At 45.8% G+C, this 18,532-nt stretch overlaps 1 protein-coding gene across 1 annotated transcript in view; it reads left to right on the forward strand.

Moving 5' to 3' along the window:
- The first annotated feature begins 338 nt into the window (after positions 1-338).
- The window catches only part of Itk (IL2 inducible T cell kinase), a 29,481-nt gene continuing 11,287 nt past the window's right edge, over positions 339-18,532 (forward strand). Inside the window, exons 1-8 of the mRNA XM_042671423.1 lie at positions 339-669; positions 5,398-5,502; positions 7,916-7,997; positions 9,602-9,730; positions 12,803-12,843; positions 14,984-15,135; positions 17,188-17,253; positions 18,195-18,249. Of these exons, the coding sequence (XP_042527357.1) occupies positions 532-669; positions 5,398-5,502; positions 7,916-7,997; positions 9,602-9,730; positions 12,803-12,843; positions 14,984-15,135; positions 17,188-17,253; positions 18,195-18,249 (768 nt within the window). The 5' untranslated portion in view covers positions 339-531. The remainder of the gene's footprint in view (positions 670-5,397; positions 5,503-7,915; positions 7,998-9,601; positions 9,731-12,802; positions 12,844-14,983; positions 15,136-17,187; positions 17,254-18,194; positions 18,250-18,532) is intronic.

Raw genomic sequence — 18,532 nt, forward strand, 5'->3', positions numbered from 1 at the left:
ACAGTGAGACCCATTTCAGACATCCACATTGTAAGCTCACAAGTTTGTGTTTCAGACACGAAGCTCAGGATAGTGTGTAATTATGCCCACAGAAAAGCCTGACAACAACTGCTCGATTGGTCCTAGAATTCCATTTCTTATCCTTTGTGCGTTCCTCACTGTAGCGGGGGCTAATCCACAGACTGTAAAAACAAAAAAATCCTTCATAGACCTTTGAGTCTCAAGTTTCTTCAAACCTCACTTCCGCAGCCTGCCACAAACAGCAGGCGGCTTTCTCTCCTGCACTCTCTTCATTTGTTGAGCTTCAAAAGGATGTGGTCGAGGCCTTTGACATCAGACGTCTGCTAGGTTGGCAAACGTTGTAGTCGCCGCCACCGATAGAAAGCTATCCGTGGGGACTGGCAGCCTTTGAGCAGCCCTCTGAAGATCAACCGCCTCAGGTGGCATCCATCCTGCCCAAGGAGCTTTCTCTTCCCTTTGGTGGTGCTCAGGACAGGTGCTTGGCACGCCTCACTTCTCAAGAGTCAGATCATGAACAACTGCATCCTGCTGGAAGAGCAGTTGATCAAGAAATCCCAGCAGAAGAGACGGACATCCCCTTCCAATTTCAAGGTCCGCTTCTTTGTGTTAACCAAAGCCAGCTTGGCTTACTTTGAGGATCGTCCTGGGGTAAGTAAACACTTCCTCTCACCTTAAAAAAAATTTTTTTATCCATCCTGGGGCTTGAACTCAGGACCTGGGCACTGTCCTTGAGCTCTTTTGCTGAAGGCTAGGGCTCTACTACTTTGAGCCACAGTTTCATTTCTGGCTTCTGGGTGGGTCATTGGAGATAAAGAGTCTCACGGATTTTCTTGCCGCGGCTGGCTTCGAACCACGATCCTCAGATTAATAAGGTATTAGTAGCTAATGTGACACAGGGAGAATCTAGCTCAGTGTCCTTGTTTCATACTTCCAATGGTAATGCCAGAGGCCACTGACGACCTTTCTATGAATTCAACTCTTGGGTCTCCATGCTCGTGGATACTAGGCATCTCGTGATCTGAAATTAGTGGAGGCACAATGGCCAATGGCTTCATCCCTCTGCCATCTAGGGAAACGTCATCCTGGGATTCTAAGGGTACCAAGTGCAAAGCAGTCTGTGTGGACCAGCAGTTCCTACCCAGCTCATGAGTGCTGGACTAGGCCAGCCTGTGTAGCTATAGATTCTCTCTCTCTCTCTCTCTCTGTCTCTCTCTCTTTTTCCCTCTCTCTCTCTTGCTCTAGCTCTCTGCAACATCAGTAATAATAAAAGCAAAAGGAGACTGAGCATCAGTGGCACACACCTATAATCCTAGCTACTTAGGAGGCTGAGATTTGAGGATCACGGTTCAAAGCCAGCCCCAGCAGGAAAGTCCGTGAGACTCTTATCTCCAATGAACCACCAGAAAACCAGAAGTGGCACTGTGGCTCAAGTGGTAGAGCTCTAGCCTTGAACTGAAGAGCTGAGGGACAGCACCCAGGCCCAGAGTTCAAGCCCCATGACCAACAATAAAAGATAGATAGATAGATAGATAGATAGATAGATAGATAGATAGATAGATAGATAGATAGATGCAAAAGGAATTAGCCTAGCAATATAGTTCACGAGAAAAAGTACTGGACCTAGGATCAGGAGATGAAGTTTTTTTTTTTTTCCCACTGAGGAAGTGAGCCTGAGCTACTATCAACTCCCTATATCATGGATTTTCTATATAAAATGCCAGTACTAACCTACAAGATCTCTTTCTTTAAAAAGAAAAAGCCTTTGTTTTGGCTGAGTTCCGTGATTCATGGTTATAATCCCAGCTAATCTGGGAGATGGAGATTGGGTGGATCGAGATTTAAGACAAGCGAGGGTGGAAAGTTACTGAGACCTCATGTTGACAACATGTCATGCGTAATGCTGCTGCCTGTCATCCCGGCTGGGCAGGAGGTCTAAGAACGAGGGCTGCAGTCTGAAGACAGACTCGGGCAAAATGTGCAAGACCCTATTTGAAAACCAAAGCAAAAAAAAGGATGGGAATGTGTTCCAAGTGGCAGAGCACCCTCTGAATAAGCACATGTCCCTGAGTTCAAACCCCAGTATCACCACCATCCAAAAAAATACCCTTTGTTTCCATGCAGTAGCTCTTGCTAAGGCCTCCTTGGCATTACAAAGCATGTTTGATTTCTTCCTCTATCAGTGAATTATTTTGGCATCATTGCAGAGGTAGTGAGAAAATAGCATTAGGTGCCTAACAGTTACCTGGAGACAAAGATGCCTCTATTACTACTTCTTTGTCTTCATCTTCTTCCTCCTCCTCCTCCTCCTCCTCCTCCTCCTTCTTCTTCTTTTGTCAGTTGTGGGGCCTGAACTCTGGGCCTGGGCGCTGTCCCTCAGCTCTTCAATTCAAGGCTAGCGCTCTACCACTTGAGCCACAGAACCACTTCCGGCTTTTTCTGCTTATGTGGTGCTGAGGAATCAAACCCAGAGCTTCATGCATACAAGGCTGACACTCTACCACTGAGCTACCTTCCCAGCCCCAATGCCTCCGTTCCTTGCAGGTGCCTGGCACAGGAAGGGTAAGAGGCCTTCGGAGTCTTGGGAAAGCCTGGCATAAAGACATGTAGTGAATGGGAGTTATGGAGCAGGTTGGCAAGAGTTCAGGAGCCAAGTTTTGAACTTGGGAACTCATCACACAGAGCCAATAAGTCACAGGAAACATTTGGAATTCCTGTTTCATATGAACTTTATTATTATTATTATATTTTCTGCTGGTACTGGGGCTTGAACCAGAGTCTTTCACTCTTGCTTAGTTTGTCCTTCTTAAAGCTGGTGCTCTACTACTTGAGCCACACCTCCACTTCTGGCTTTTTGGTGGTTCATTGGAAATAAGTCTTCCTTCCTTCCTTCCTTCCTTCCTTCCTTCCTTCCTTCCTTCCTTCCTTCCTTCCTTATTTCTCTCTTTCTTTTCCTTCTTTTCTTCCTTCCTCCCATCCTTCCTTCCCTCCCTTTCTCCCTCCCTCCTTCTCTTTCTTTCTTTCTTTCCTTCTTTCTTTTTCTTTCAACAATGGGGGGGGCGGGGTCTAAGGGCTCTGTCCTCAAATCCTGGGAGCTTGGAATGGACTTATCCAAGCCAATCGAAGATCAGATGTCTTCCTCCCCTTCGTCTGTGGCTAGTTGCACCTTTGTGGGGAGACGGAGGTAGGCTTATGTCTTATGGTCCTGGGAGAGTCCCCCCCCCCCCACTCTTTGGCTCTCAGCTTTTTTCCCTCTTCTTTTGGCATTTATAAAATGATGTTCCTTGCAGTACTAATCTTCCACCCATCCCCAAGAACCTATAGGCTCTTGGAAGTCATGAAGCTAGCAAGAGGCAAAACCTTTGGCCCTCACCTCTCATGCCTTGTGCATGTTTACCACTTTGAAAGGAAAAGGAATAAGGACAGGTTTTGCAACTGGCTCCAAGTTGAGTTAAAAGCCATTCTCAATGGGGGCTTAATTCTAGGTGCCTGTGAAAGGCTTCCATCCTCCAAAAGCATTTCACTCACTGGCCTTCCTTCGCGTCTGAATCTGTCTTGTTGGGTAAGTCATTTCCTTTTCTGGGATCTATTTTCCAAGCTCAAACTCCCTTAGAAATGGATTGCCTGCAACACTATTATAAATTGTGAACAACAGCAGGGAATTTGTCATTTGGGAAATCTATCTAGCTTCCAAAAAATAAATCATGAAATGCTAGGCGCTGGTGGCTCATGCCTGTCATCCTAGCTACTCAAGCGGCTGAGATGTGAGGATCGCAGTTCAAAGCCCAGAGCAGGAGAGTCTTATCTCCACTTTACCACCAAAAAGCCAGAAGTGGAGCTGTAGAGTGCCATCATTGAGTGAAAAGCCTAGGGACAGCTCCTAGGCCTTGAGTTCAAGCCCTAGTAGTGGCACTAATTTAAGAGAAAGAGAGAGAAATGAATCATGCTGGTGCTATATTATGGCTTACTAAAACAGCTGAATGAGTTATATTTTTGTTACTGTGATTCTACACTTGTTGGACTGTCTTTTTTTTTCTTGACATTGGTTTCAATAACAAATAATTTGTAAGTAGTCTATCTTTTCAAGTTTACCTAGTAATAGTTTATATTCATTTGCATGAACTGTCATACGCTGAATAGATGGGAATTATTATTATTATTATTATTATAAAGGTGATGTATGTAAAGAGGGGTTACAGTTACATAGCCAGGTGATACGGACATTGCTTTTTGGACAATGTGGAATTCTTTACTTCAAATTTTAATGTATTACATGGAGGGAAGCAATGTTTTCTGTAGTTACAGGTTACTGCTTATGCAAATATGACTTCAAAAATAGACATACACTGGTATCACACAATTTCTCTGAAATGTTTCTGTATTCTGGAAGCTAAATATTGATTCTTTTTCCATCCAAACAGATAGTTAGAAGTAGAGATGGTCATATTAAGATTTAGCTCATTTCCGTGTTAAGACATGAGAATCCACCTCCCTGGGTTACAAAGACCTAAACATAAAAGAAATTTACAAAAAAAAATCATGAATCATTGGACCAGTAATTTTAATGGGAATGGGGAAGAAAGGAAGTATAGGAAGGATCATTTATAGGGCGCAGACAGGAGTGTGTCACATGGGTGTCCTAGTAAGGCTGAGAGTAACTAAAAGAGCCTGAAGAAATCAGATACAGCTGGGTCCTGGTAGCTCACACCCGTCATCCTAGCTACTCAAGAGACTAGATCTGAGGATCGTGGTTCGAAGCCAGCCTGGGCAGAAAAGTCCCCCTGAGACTCTTCTCTCCAGAAAACAGGAAGTGGCGCTGTGGCTCAACATGGTAGGGCACAAGCCTTGAACAAAACAGCTCAGGGACAGAGCCCAGGCCCTAAGTTCTAGCCTCACAACCAACAAAAAAGAAAAGAAAAGAAAAGTAAGATACAGAGGGGACAGCGGCTTCTGCACACTGGCATCCAGGTCAAGCCTGAGCTCCATTCCTGTCAAGAATAGGCCCGGGGGACAGCACCAGTGCACCAGTGCGCACATGTGGTTGACTTCCTACAGCCGACACCTCTCATCTCTAGCTGCCACTAACTGCCACTGTCACCATGGGGGGTGGGCGTGGAGGGATAGTTGCTTGGTGGGCAGAAACTGATCACCCGACCAAGCACACCATGCAAGGGCCTCTTCTCCCATAAGTCCGCTCAAAGTGTTTCTTTCAGTCTGAAGGCCGGGAGGAGCTTCTGGATGTTGTTTCCTTGGGAATGTTGGAGTTGCCTTACAAAGTGAATGGGACTTAACCTAGAAGTCAGTTTCTAGAAACCATCTAGACAAAACACACATACACCACACACACACACAACCAACAACCTTCTCTTCTTCCTACAGAAGAAGCGCACATTGAAGGGCTCCATCGAACTGTCCCGGATCAAGTGCGTGGAGATCGTGAGGAGTGACGTCAGCATCCCATGTCACTACAAATACCCTTTTCAGGTGAGTCCCCTCCAGCATTGTGGGAGAGGGAAAGAAAGAGACCACGCTGGCCCAGCCTGAGACGGCAGACCCGGCCCATGAGAAAGCGTCCAACGGGTGACATTCATTCATCCATCTATTCACTCGCTCATTAATTCGTGCCACGGAAGTTAAGCAACAAAATCTTGTTCCCGGCTTGGGACAGGAGATCAGGATCCTTGGTTAGAAAGAAAGTATGAGGAGTTTCTGAAGTTTTACTATTTGCAGACTAGTTTGCTGTCCAACATAGTAGAGAGCCAGCCACGTGTGAATGTGTCGATGTGAACGTGAATGGCTTCCAACGAAATGATATTAAAATCATACTGACTTCATGACACCTGCTCAGCGTCCCTGTGGCCAGTGCGACTCTCCGAGACAGCACAGGGTGTGGACCGGGTGACTGTGTCCCACTGCACAAACTCTGTGGGTAGCACAGGGAGATACTTGCCTACAGGCTTTCCTGTCCAAGCTGGCTTTGAACCTTGATCCTCAGATCTCAGCCTCCTGAGAAGCTAGAATTAAAGGTGTGAGCCAGCAGCACCCAATGGAATATTCCACTCTTAAGAAGATGATACAGGGGGCTGGGAAGGTGGCTCAGTGGTAGAGCGCTTGCCTTGCATGCATGAGGCCCTGGGTTCGATTCCCCAGCACCACATAACCAAAAAGAAAAAAAAAGCCAGAAGTGGCGCTGTGGCTCAAGTGGTAGAGCGCTAGCCTTGAGCTGAAGAGCTGAGGGACAGTGCCCAGGCCCAGAGTTCAGGCCCCACGACCGGACCCAAAAAAAAAAAAAAAAAAGAAGGTGATGCAGGAAAGAACTTTTTTTCATTCTAGAAAAGTGGCCTCTGGGAGTTAGAATTGTAAGGATTGAAAAGTGAAAGGAATGACATGAAGTTCCCAGTTGTGAAAAACTCAATTCAAATTGGGAAGAAAAATACTCTTGAAATTAAAAGATCTTAATTCAGTAGATGATATTATTTATCAAGGCCAGCTTCCTGCTTAAAAAATAAACTAATGAGCTGGGTGCAGTGGCTCATGCCTATAATCGAAGCTACTCAGGAGGCTGAGATCTGAGGATCGAGGTTTGAAGCCATCTGGGGCAGGAAAGTCCATGAGACTCTTATCTCCATAAACTACTCAAAAAAAGCAGGAAGTGGTGCTATGGGTCAAATAGGAGAGCACTCACCTTGAGAAAAAGAAGCTCAAGGACAGTGCCCAGGCCCAGCAAAATAATAATAATAATAATAATAAGCTAATGGGCCAAGCCTGTCAGCCTATATTCTTGGGGGGCAGAGATCAGAGAATGTATTTTGAAGCCAGCCTGAGCAGAAAGGTTCGTGAGACTCCATCTCAAGCAGTGGACACGTACAGTGGCACATAGCTATCATCCCCGACCACTTGGAGCTGAGTCACAGACCAGGCTAGCCAAGGCAAAAAGCAAGGCCTTACCTGGAAAATAACTCATGCAAAAAGAGGCTGGGGGTACTTAGCAATTGTGAGGCTGTGCCCAGAGAGAGGGGGGGGAGGGGGAGAGAGGAGGGAGGAGGGAGGGAGGGCAGGAAGGTAGGGGACAAAGCTTGCTAATGTTGTGTAAGATGTTATCACTGGGGGAAGAGTGGGTGGAAGCTCTCGGGAACTCAGTACTATTTTTGGAACTTCTTTCTAGTCTTTGACTATGTAAAACAAGACTTTAAAACAAAATCTTGATTACACATGTCATCTAACAAGGTACTCATTGACCTAAAAGATGCGTTTGTGTGTGTGTGTGTGTGTGTGTGTGTGTGTGTGTGTGTGTGTATAAGCACTAAAAATTTAACATGAAAAATAAATAATTTAGCCAGGTGCTGGTGGCTCATGCCCATAATCCCAGCTACTCAGGGGGCTGAGATCTGAGGATCATGGTTCAAAGCCAGCCCGGGCAGGAAAGTCCATGTGACGCTTATCTCCGCTAAGAAAAAGGCAGAAGTGGCGCTGTGGCTCAACTGGTAGAATATTAGCCTTGAGCAAAAACTCAGGGATAATGCACAGAGCCTGAGTTGGAGCTCCAGGACTGGTGTGTGTGTACACACACACACACACACACACACACACACACACACACACACACACACACACACACACACGGTTATCTAGTCAAGAGGAGAGCCTTCTCTGGCTCTTTTCATTTAGTGGTAGTGAGTCTCAGATGAACTGCTGACGCCATAGAGCCTGCCCTAATTGCACAGTATCGTAACATCTGGATAGCAAGGCGACCCACTGTCTGGGAATCATCTAGAGGTGCTGGAATGTTGGCAGAATGTTGCAGACTTCACTGTTGGTCCCGTAAGCCGGATAAGCCTGCTGTGAGTCCCCCATCCCGGGGTGCTCTGCTTACCTGGCCTTCTGTGTGTGTTTCCAGGTGGTACATGACAACTACCTCCTGTATGTGTTCGCTCCAGATCGTGAGAGCCGGCAGCGCTGGGTGCTGGCTCTCAAAGAAGGTAATTAAGTCCTGTGCCGTTGAATTGCTGAAACCCTGGTTCCTGCAATAGACAGGGGTCCCTAAGAGAATAAACGGGGGTGGAAGGGAAACCAATGCCAAACATCTCTTCCTTTCGGTGATGGCTCAGAAGGTTACAATCAGCACAATTCAAGGCCTGGGTCCCTTTTACTTGGTTTCCTTACCACTTGAGCCACACACACCCCGCTTTGGGCTTTTTGCTAGTTCACTGGAGATAAGAGTCTTAGGAAGCTCAGCGATTTATCTGCCCAGGCAGGTTTTGACCTCCAATCCTCAAATCTCAGCCTCTGGGATAGCTACGATTACAGACGTGAGCCATCAGCATCTGGCCAGTTTTTTGTTTGTTTCGTTTTGTTTTAATTTTTTTTAATGGTCCATTTTTTAAAAATTCTGTAAGAACCCATATAATAGCTCCGATTTGCCTCTTGGCCAGCAAAACTTAAAATATGGACTGTTTGGTTCTTTTTTAAAGAAAAAAAAGTTTATCAACTGCTGGTATAGTGAAGAGTGAGAATGGGTCTCTTGGCACACTGAAGTTTAAAGCCTGATTCGGCCATTTACGGCATGCTGATTGGCAGGTGCTTAACTGCTTTGGGCTCCAGTTTTCCCATGTGTTGAACAAGGAAGAAGGAAGAAATGATATCCACTCCAGAGCTGAAGTGAATTAATGCTCTAGCGCCCAATATTCACTAGCTAGACATTCCTGAAATCTCACCTTGCTGGCTGCTGCCTTTAGAATCAGGTTAGTATGGACATCCATGGAGAGTGAGCCAGGCAGCTAAAGCAAAAATCCCAGCTTTGCCCTTGGCTAGTATGGAGCCTTGGCCAAGTGCTTTGACCTTTCTGTGTCTCCATTTCCCCAGTTACTTTGATAACGATCTTAGAGTTGTTATGAGAATCAAATGACTTAAGACAGATAAGGCACTTGGTACAGTTTTTACTCCCCAAAACATTGTTAGATGGAGATTATTATTCTGAAGCCTAACGCATCTGATAGGTCAGAAGATCTGGTTTCAAATACTAATGTGTTCTTAAGAAGCTATGAGACTAGGAATATGCATGTCTCTTGCTATCTTAGGAGCCACAATTCCTGTAAGAGTAGGAATTCTGAAAAGTAGGAATACAAATAGACTTTTTTTTAAAGTCAGGTGATGGTGGCTCAAGCCTATCATTTTAGCCACATAGGAGTCTGAGATCTGAGGATCATGGTTCAAAGCCAGCCTGGGGCAGGAAAGTCCATGAGACTTTTATCTCCAATTAACCACCAAAACCCCAGAAGTTGAGCTGTGGCTCAAATGGGAAAACATCAATCTTGGGCAGAAAAAGCTGAGAGAGAGTACCCTGGCCCTGAGTTCAAGCCCCAAGACCAACCAAAGCATGCGCGCGCGCACACACACACACACACACACACACTCCCTTGGTAACTAGCATAATGCATTTACCTGTCTTTTCTTTTTCTTCTGACTATTCTGGGTAATAATCCAGCCACACCAGGGTTCAGTCTTAGAGAACTGTAAAACCGATGGCTCTTCAATAGGCTAACCTGGAAAAAATACCTTTTCCGCGGGTGCCAACCTCTTTCAGAAACGAGGAACAATAACACTCTGGTATCCAAGTATCACCCCAACTTCTGGATGGACGGGAGGTGGAGGTGCTGTGCCCAGATGGAAAAGCTTGCAGCCGGCTGTGCCCAGTATGACCCAACAAAGAACGGTAAGACTGGAGATGCCTGTTCTCCTTTCTGAAAGGACTGTGGCGAGGAAAAGGTCCATACACAGGTGTGGTACCTTACACCTGGAATCCCAGCTACTCAGGAGGCTGAGGTAGGAGGACCAATGTTCCAAGCCAGACTTGGCAAAAAAAAAAGTGACTCTATCTGAAAACAAACAAACCAACAAGCAAAGTAGCACATGTTTATAATCCTGGCTACTTGCAAGGCATCTGGATAGGAAGATCGAAGTCCTAAACTTGGGACCTTATCTGAAAAATAATGAAAGCAACAATTAATGCAGGAGGCCCTGAATTCAAATCCTTGGGGGAGAAAAATAAAAAAGTGAAAATGTTCTCAGCTTCTCATCATCAGGGCTATCAGCAGATTGAATGCAAAACTCTCCGTTTTTAGAATTTCACAGGGGGAAGCGTTTATCTCTACCACCACCCTATCCGGGCTTTTTCATTTCAGCTGGTGTTTACAAAACTCCTTGTGCTCGAGGCGTATAGATGATCTGACCAGCACATACTACACCACCGGTCCAAAAATGCAACATCACCGGTCCCACGCTAGATCTATTCTGCCAGAATGTGCAAGAGTCCCTGGGAGACTTCTTACACCTGTCCTTGGCTTTCACAGTCTTGAGAGAAAACGAGTCAATGTAAAAACAAACCAAGTTTGTTTCTGGGCCTTCGATACCAAAGGCTCTGTGGATCCTACAGAAGGGACTGTTTGTTGAGTTCCCTTATGTGATGATTGCCTCCAGCAATGCACAGCATCAGCCTACTGCACTTTCAGATGCACAGGGCACTTGCTCCCGGTGGGGGTGGAAGGTGTGAGGTTAAGGAAATGAACCCCTTGAGTAACGCAGGATGCTCGGGTCCTACGGGCCAATCCCTTGTCCTTCCATTTCCCTCTCCCCTCAGCCTCCCTCATTGCTGTGACTTCTCTCCTTTGTGGGTTTCTTTTGTGCCCTGAACAGAATGCTTGACACCCACAGCTCAGGACGGATGTCACACGTGGCTGGGTTTTCCGTGGCTTCCTGAGTCACCACCCAGTAGCCTCACTTTAAAAAATACCCACCGCTTCTCACCTTCCGCCTTGGGAGAGAAAGTCCTTCAAGGTCATCAATCCCGTGGGCCAGATGAGTAATATTTACCATGCTCAGAAGCCGGTCACCCTGCACCTTACCAGCGCCGCCCCCCCCAACACTATTCATGAGAGCTGGGGTCTAATGAAAGCCACCCAGGAGGGGGTTGTTTGGGTGGGGTTGACTAGGATAGTGGGATGGCCTGGGCTTGTCTCCATGAGAAAGTCCTCCCCCAAACCAGAGTGTGTGTGTGGTTTCTCCAATTCTCACCAGCACCTGGCTGAGGGGCTTGGATGCGTCACTCTGGCCACCTCGGGGCCCGAATGTCCTCATCTCTTAAAAAAAAAAATGGTAGGGGAGTTGTTAAGGGATCAAGATGAAATGATTCTTGGCCTACCCCCCTCTCCCCCCCGTCCCAAGTGTGAAATCCTCTGCTGTTCCCCCCATGGAGTTGAAGCCGTTCCTCTGCAAGGCCCAGGGCTCTGCCACACAAGGATCTAACCCGTGGGATAGCAGCTCCCCTAGTACCTGCCCTCCCAGTGGGGGGCTTGTCCCGGTGAGCTCCTCTCCTGTGACCCCCCCCCCAGCCTCCCAGCCCTTGACACGTCCATGCAGATGCTGTGCCGCCCAGCTGACTGCTGCCCGTGAGCCACAGCCTCTCCTGTTCAGGCTCCGGCTGCCTTGAGCACTACCCTCTTGGGACCTGGTGAAATGGCCCAACCCACCATGGTTTTGACAGGATTGGCAGCAGAGCTCTTGAGACTCACGGAGGTGCGACGTGAACCCAATGTGTGGTCACAGGTTGAGGAGAAAGGCTCCAAGACTGCTTCCTGGTTTAGGGCATATTGACAGTGTGGAGTCTATGGTCACAGGCCTTTGGAGGGAAAAAAGAAAATGGGGATTGAATCCTAGCCCTAGCTGCTTGCTGTGTGGCTATATATAATATAAATGACATAATATTATTACATATTATATATACATGTATACATAATATATTATTTATGTATTATGGGTACATATTATATGTACATATTATATTACCATATATAATTTATCATATATATTACATAATTGTAATTATGGTATATATTATATGTGTATGCTACATGGATAGTATACAATATATGGTCTATAATACACACTCTATATTATATTTTGTTTTGCTTACTTGTGGATAAAAGAATCAGGCCTGAGGCTGAGATGCGGCAGTAGCTGTGCCTTTGGGGAGAGAGAAAGAAAAGCTAGAGAGAGATAAAAAAGAGAGGTGTGGAGATACAGTAAGCGGTAAGCTATGCAGACCCAGAGAAGAAGGGGTTGAAGAGAAAAGCAAAGGGAGAGAATGAAGGAGAGAGAAGAAAAAGAGGTAGGAGGACAAGGAGATGAAAGATGGATGGATGGATGGATGCTTGCATGCATGCATGGACGCTGGTTGGGTATATAGTTTGGGGGAGTTAGCCAGGACTCCATTTAGATACCTCAGGCAACCTGGTGCAGGTTCCAGCCCACTCAAAGAAGAGCATAATCCCCTCCCCGTCCCCCTGCCCCCTCCTCCAGCCCCCAGCAGCACCAGGAAGCTAGTGAGACACTGTTCCTGTCAGACCGTCTCTCATTTGGGTTCAGTCATTGGCAAACGTGTTCATGGAAGTCTTTCTACCTTCCAGGAAGGGTTCCAAGTCTCACTTCCTCCCCCTAAAAACAAGCTTCCCTTGGGGAGTACAAAAAAAGAGAATCCAGAATGTTGACTTTCTGGACGTTTCTGGTATCTTCTGGAAAAGTGAATTGGAAACAAGCCACTGGGGCTGGGGATGGAGGAGGAGGGTGAAAGTCTCTGCCCAGGCAGCATGCTCGTTTCTCTGTGTCTGGGCCTCACCTTCGGCCCCACACCACCACCACCCCCGCCCCATTCTCTTGGTGGTTCTCTTTGTAGAGATTTTCTCTGAAAGATTCTTGCTCACTTTATTCTGTAATTTTTTTTCTGTTTCAGCTTCAAAGAAGCCTCTTCCTCCCACTCCAGAAGACAGCAGGGTGAGCCAGGGCAGGCTTGGGGCAGGCGTGGGGCTTCAGGTGGGTGGGCGTCTGTCTGCTCTGGGCTGCGCTCAGAACACTGAGTCCTTGGGTTGTTTTGTGGGGCTGTGCATGCTAGGGGCTCATATCAGCCACTTATCCACCTTCTGGTGATTCACTCCATCGTTACTGACACCCAGCTGTGTCTCAACTCCACACCCGAGCATGCCAGCACTCTGGAGATGTACGTTGGATAATTGTGTATTTCCAAACACTTCCGCATTTCTACCCAGCATCTCAGTGGGCACCAGTGGCTCACGCCTGTCATCCTAGCTTACTCGGGAGGCTGAGATCTGAGGATCAACGGTCGAAGCCAGCCCAGGCAGGAAAATCTGTGAGACACTCGGTTCGGATTAACCACCAAAAAATGGAAGTGGAGCTGTGGTTCAACTGGTAGAGTGCCAGCCTTGAGCAAACCAGCTCAGGAACAGTGCCCAGGCCCTGAGCTCAAGCCCCAGTACTGGCACACACACACACAAATGCATGAAAAATTACACTTAGAACACTTTGGATTCTTTTAAAGAGTATGTGCTTACATAGCTAGTATTTATTATTATTCTTTCTTTTCATAACAGTAAGAAACAAAATGTTTGTCATACACAAGGAGCATTGGGCTTTGAGTGTCAGGCTTTGAGTTCAAGTCCCAAAACCAGCACCAAAAACAAAAAACAATAACCAACAACAACAACAACAAAAAGCCACTAAGCATTTCTTCTATCTACTTCATAGGGCAACTGTAGTTTGATCCTCATATTAGAGCTTAGGAAATCAAGACCTAAGAGAGGTTTCAGAAGCTGTTCTGCCAGTTACCTTGACCCAGAGTTTCTGGCATAGTGGTCACCCTGGCACCTCCTATCTGCCACATCTGAGCTCTGTGAGGGCCCTCTTCGCCCAGCTGAGCTCCCTCATCTGGGGCTGGGGTGGGGGGGTCTTGGGGGCCAGGGCTATTCTGAGACCTGTAGTAGTAGCCAGAAAATGGCACCACCTTTAATCACCTGAGTCCCCAAGCCATTTTCTTGAGTGATAAAACCCTCACATTGTAAGATGCGCACGTTTTTGCTCCATTCTAGTCATTTCCATCCATCGCCAGCCCAGCACGCCCTGCGTATGACTTTTTTTTTTTTTTTTGTCAATTGTGGGGCTTGGGTCTGGGCGCTGTCCCTCAGCTCTTCAGCTCAAGGCGAGCGCTCTACCACTTGAGCCACAGCACCATTTCCAGTTTTCTGGTGTTTTTTTTTTTTTTGAGGGGGGGAGATATGAGTTTCACAGACTTTCCTGCCCAGGCTGGCTTTGAAGCACAGTCCTCAGATCTCAGCCTCCTGAGTAGCTGGGATGACAGGCGTGAGCCATCAGCGCCCGGCGACAAATATTTTTGTAAAGATTCTTCCATCTTCATGAAAAGAAAGTCCTAAATACAACCTATGAAAGCACACACTCTGTAAAAGAATCAAAAGTGTTCTGAGTGTAATTTTTCATGCAGTGTGTGTGTGTGTGTGTGTGTGTGTGTGTGTGTGTGTGTGTGTGTGTGTGTCCCAATACTGGGGCTTGAACTCAGGGCTTGGGCACTGAGCTTCTTTTGCTCAAGGCTAGTACTCTACCACTTTGAGCCACAGCTCAGCTCCACTTCTTGCCTTTGGGTAAGTCATTGAAGATAGGAGTGTGTCAGACTTTTCCTTCCCTGGGCTGGCTTTGAACCACCTTCCTCAGATCTCAGCCTTCCTGAGTGGCTACCATTACAGGTGTGAGCCATGCAATTATTATTATTGTTGTTGTTGTTGTTATCTTTAAGTCATTGTACAAAGGAGTTTCAATTCAACTCATGGTGTCACGAGTCGCTGCAGCTTGGTTTTAGTGTCACCCCAATGTCAACGTCGCCCCATCTCTTCCAACCCTCCCCCCTTCCCCTCAAGTTGCCTGCTTCCATTTTCACATATGCACACTGACTACCATCACTGTCTTCGCCCATCCTTCCTCTCTTCCGCGTGTCCTAGCTGTCATGTCAGCGGCCTAACGTAACTCCAGGAGCAAGATGCAGCTCGGAGCCTTGCGGAGCTGGTTTTGCTCCTCACCTCCTTTGTACGTCTGTGTTCTCGCCCCTCAGTGGTCCCTGCAGGACCCTAAAGAAACCCTGCTCATCGCCTTGTATGACTACCAGACCGACGACCCGCAGGAGCTCGCGCTGCAGCGCGACGAAGAGTACATCCTGCTGGACAGCTCTGAGGTCCACTGGTGGCGAGTTCAAGACCAGAATGGGTAAGGCGTCTCCAGGGGCCTCAAGATCGCTGTGGGAGCCGAGGACACAGAGGGTATTTCTCCCTCCCACCACCTCTTTCTCGGACTGCCCACCTCACTGAGTTAGGCAAGGGGAGCAGAGAGGAAGAAAGGGAGGGAGGGGCAGTAGCAGGCTTTCCCTTTGGCTCCCGGTACCCCCATCTTGAGCACTCCCCGCCCTAAACTCTCCCCCAAAGCCCCTGGGTTTCTCCACTGACCTCTTTGATTTGGGAGACTGGCACTGCGGTTCTAGAGTGTCCAAGGCTAGCTAAAGGTACAGCCAGGGTGACAGAAAGAAAACGTGGACAGAAAGACAGTTTGGGAGGAAAGCCCTGAACCAGCCCTCCGAATGATTCATGGAGAAAACAAGGTTGTACAAGAACTGCTTCGCCACGGTGGTGGGTTTTTGTTTCTGTTTTTTGAGTCAAAACACATTGCACGAGCCTTTCTTTAACCTGAGATGCAGAAATGACTGTTACTAACCTTCAGAGAGGGCTGGCATGTTCATGACTTTAGATGTGAATGCCTTCCCCCCTTTTCCTATATGAGAGGTATTGAACCCTACCTGAAGTACCTTCTAGAATATGAGTTCAACAGTTGCATAAATCAGCGCATACATGTTTCAAATTTCTTTGGTAGGCATTTAGATTCCTTCCAATGTTTTGTAAACATCAAGACTAACCTTCTCATAGGTTAATATTAAATGTTTCCAAGAATGGATTATTTAAAAAATCCATTTTTGCAGCCTCTGGATTATAGCCTTGGATTTGATCTCAGCACAAGAAGAAAAGAAGAAAGGAAAGAAGGAAGGAAGGAAGGAAGGAAGGAAGGAAGGAAGGAAGGAAGAAAGGAAGGAAGGAAGGAAGGAAGAAAGGAAGGAAGGAAGGAGGAGGGAGGGAGGGAGGGAGGGAGGGAGGAAAGGAGGGAGAAAGGGATGGAGGGAGAACGGGAGGGAGGGAGGGAGGGAGGGAAGAAACTAACTTTAGAAATATATGTGTGTGTATAGATATATGAAAATTAAGTCACTCTGTATTTACCTCCACATTGGTTCGAAAATCATTTAATGCTTTCTTGTATTTCCTAAGCAAGAAAATTATATGCAAACAAGTCCTTTCTTTATTTGTACTAAGATGATTCATTCTGTTCTTTGCCCATCTTTTAACCTTTGATGATATGTCATAGATATTTTTTCCATCATGGTACATACAACATAGTATTAGAATGTATGTTTGGACTATATTTAAATAATCTTTCCTGGCAAGACATTTTGTTTTCAGGTTATACTTTTTTTCATTATTTCAAACAAGGTTGCAATGAAGAAAGACCCTGCATTATTTATGATCTTGGCACTCTCTCGAATGCATGCATTTCTAACTATGGAGATGTTGAGTCAGAGTATATGACATCTTCATTCTGGTAGATAATTTCCTCAAAAAGTTCGCCAAATCTATATTCCTCTTGGGCTATCAGTAAACTTCTCAGAGGGGGCAGGGTGGGGGCAAGAAAGAAAGAAAGGGAACACATTGCCATTTTTATCTCATGTTTAGGCATCTGCAGAAACTCGGTTAGAGAAGCCTTGAATTTAAAAGCCTACAATACCAACTGGGAATATATATATTTTAGGACCTGTGGTTAAAAGTCACTTTTTAAGTATTTTAATTATTTGGGCTGCCTGACTATAAGTGGTATAAAGTGAGGAAGAGATTAAAAAAAAAAAAACACTGACTATAGCACACACCAAAAATGTTTCATTAGAGGAAATTTCACAATGAGAGACATTGAACCTTCAAAATATTAGCTATTTGTTGCTGATTAGATTTGTTCTCTTGGTGGTGAAATCTATTGCTTTGAACAGTAGCAGATTGTTACTTTTACCAGTTCTTTTACTGCAAAACTTTACAATGGCCCAACATAAATGCCAAATAATGTGAGACTTCTTCCTTTTTAGAGGACTTTTAGTAGAGTGACGCTACACAACGAAGCTATAAAAGTTAGATTTATATGCGTCTAAACACTAAATTTCCCTTTAAACAGGCATGAAGGCTATGCACCCAGCAGTTATTTGGTGGAAAAATCTCCCAACAACCTGAACACTTATGCGTAAGATATTTTAATTATTTTCTGAAAAGTGGGGTAGTAAGAAATCCTCCCTAAGTCAAGAGTTAATACTTTTGGGGAGGGGGGTATAAGACCAGAACTCAAACTTGGTTCCAGACACTTTTGCTCATTGACTGGTGCTCTACCAACTGAACCACACCTCCAACCCCAAGATAAATTATTAATCGATAAAATTACCATCATAACTACTCTTGCACTTTGGGGTGTTGCCAAGTAAAATAAGCTATGCACACACACACACACACACACACACACACACACAGAGCCATAGAGGGCCAGGTCCATCTGAAAACTCAGTCAGCTGCTGAGTGACCCACAGCATTGCATATGTTGTACAAAAAGGGATGAATTACATGACCTGGGCAGGATGGAGCCAGACCACATGTCACTTCATCATGGAACCAAAAGAAGTGCACCATTTAAACACCTATGAGTTACTCATTCTAGAACTTTCCATGTAATATTTTGGAGCCATGATTGGGACCATGGGCAAATATAAGCTCAGAAAATGGAAAAGGTGGCACTTGCCAATTGGCACTACCTTTTTATAGATGCTCTAACATCCTCCTACTGATAACCACCCACAGGCTTATGAAATGGAGAGGAAAATAAATGTTTTCTAAAACTCGATTGTGGAAAATGGCTAGCATGCACAAAAGTGAGAGAAAATTGTAAACCTCCCATCCCCTCCCCGCCAAAAAAATACCCAGCCTCAACAATGATCAGTGTTTTGCTTACTCCTTTTTTGGTGCTTTCTCTCCAAGTAAACATTGTTCTTGCCTAGAAATGGATCTTCGCTTTTGAGTTTGAAAGTATGGGTAGAATCAGGAAGTGAACAGATGATTTTCTAGAATTATCTTTCCTTAAGCAAATAATGGCTTATTTTTTAATGGCATTGACACCTAATCTTTTCCTGCTTTCAGCTGGTACAACAAGAGCATAAGTCGAGACAAAGCTGAAAAACTCCTTTTGGACACAGTAAGTCTCCTTAGTTTGTCGGTGAGCTTAAAAATCAATAGCATCTGGACACTGGTGGCTCACATCTGTAATCCTAGCTACTCAGGAAGTTGAGATCTGAGGATCCCAATTCAAGGCCAGCCCTGGCAGAAAAGTCCATGAGACTCTTATTGCCAGTAAACTACTCAGAAAAAGCTGGAAGTGGCACTGTGGCTCAGTGGTAGAGTACTAGCCTTGTCAATTCCTCCTATTACTTCATAATAAATTGAAATCCAGTTCAGAAAGTGATTGCCTATACCTGTAT

This window comes from Dipodomys spectabilis, unplaced genomic scaffold, assembly GCF_019054845.1.
Source record: "Dipodomys spectabilis isolate Male_0828 unplaced genomic scaffold, ASM1905484v1 ptg000621l, whole genome shotgun sequence".
Classification (NCBI taxonomy): Eukaryota; Metazoa; Chordata; class Mammalia; order Rodentia; family Heteromyidae; genus Dipodomys; species Dipodomys spectabilis.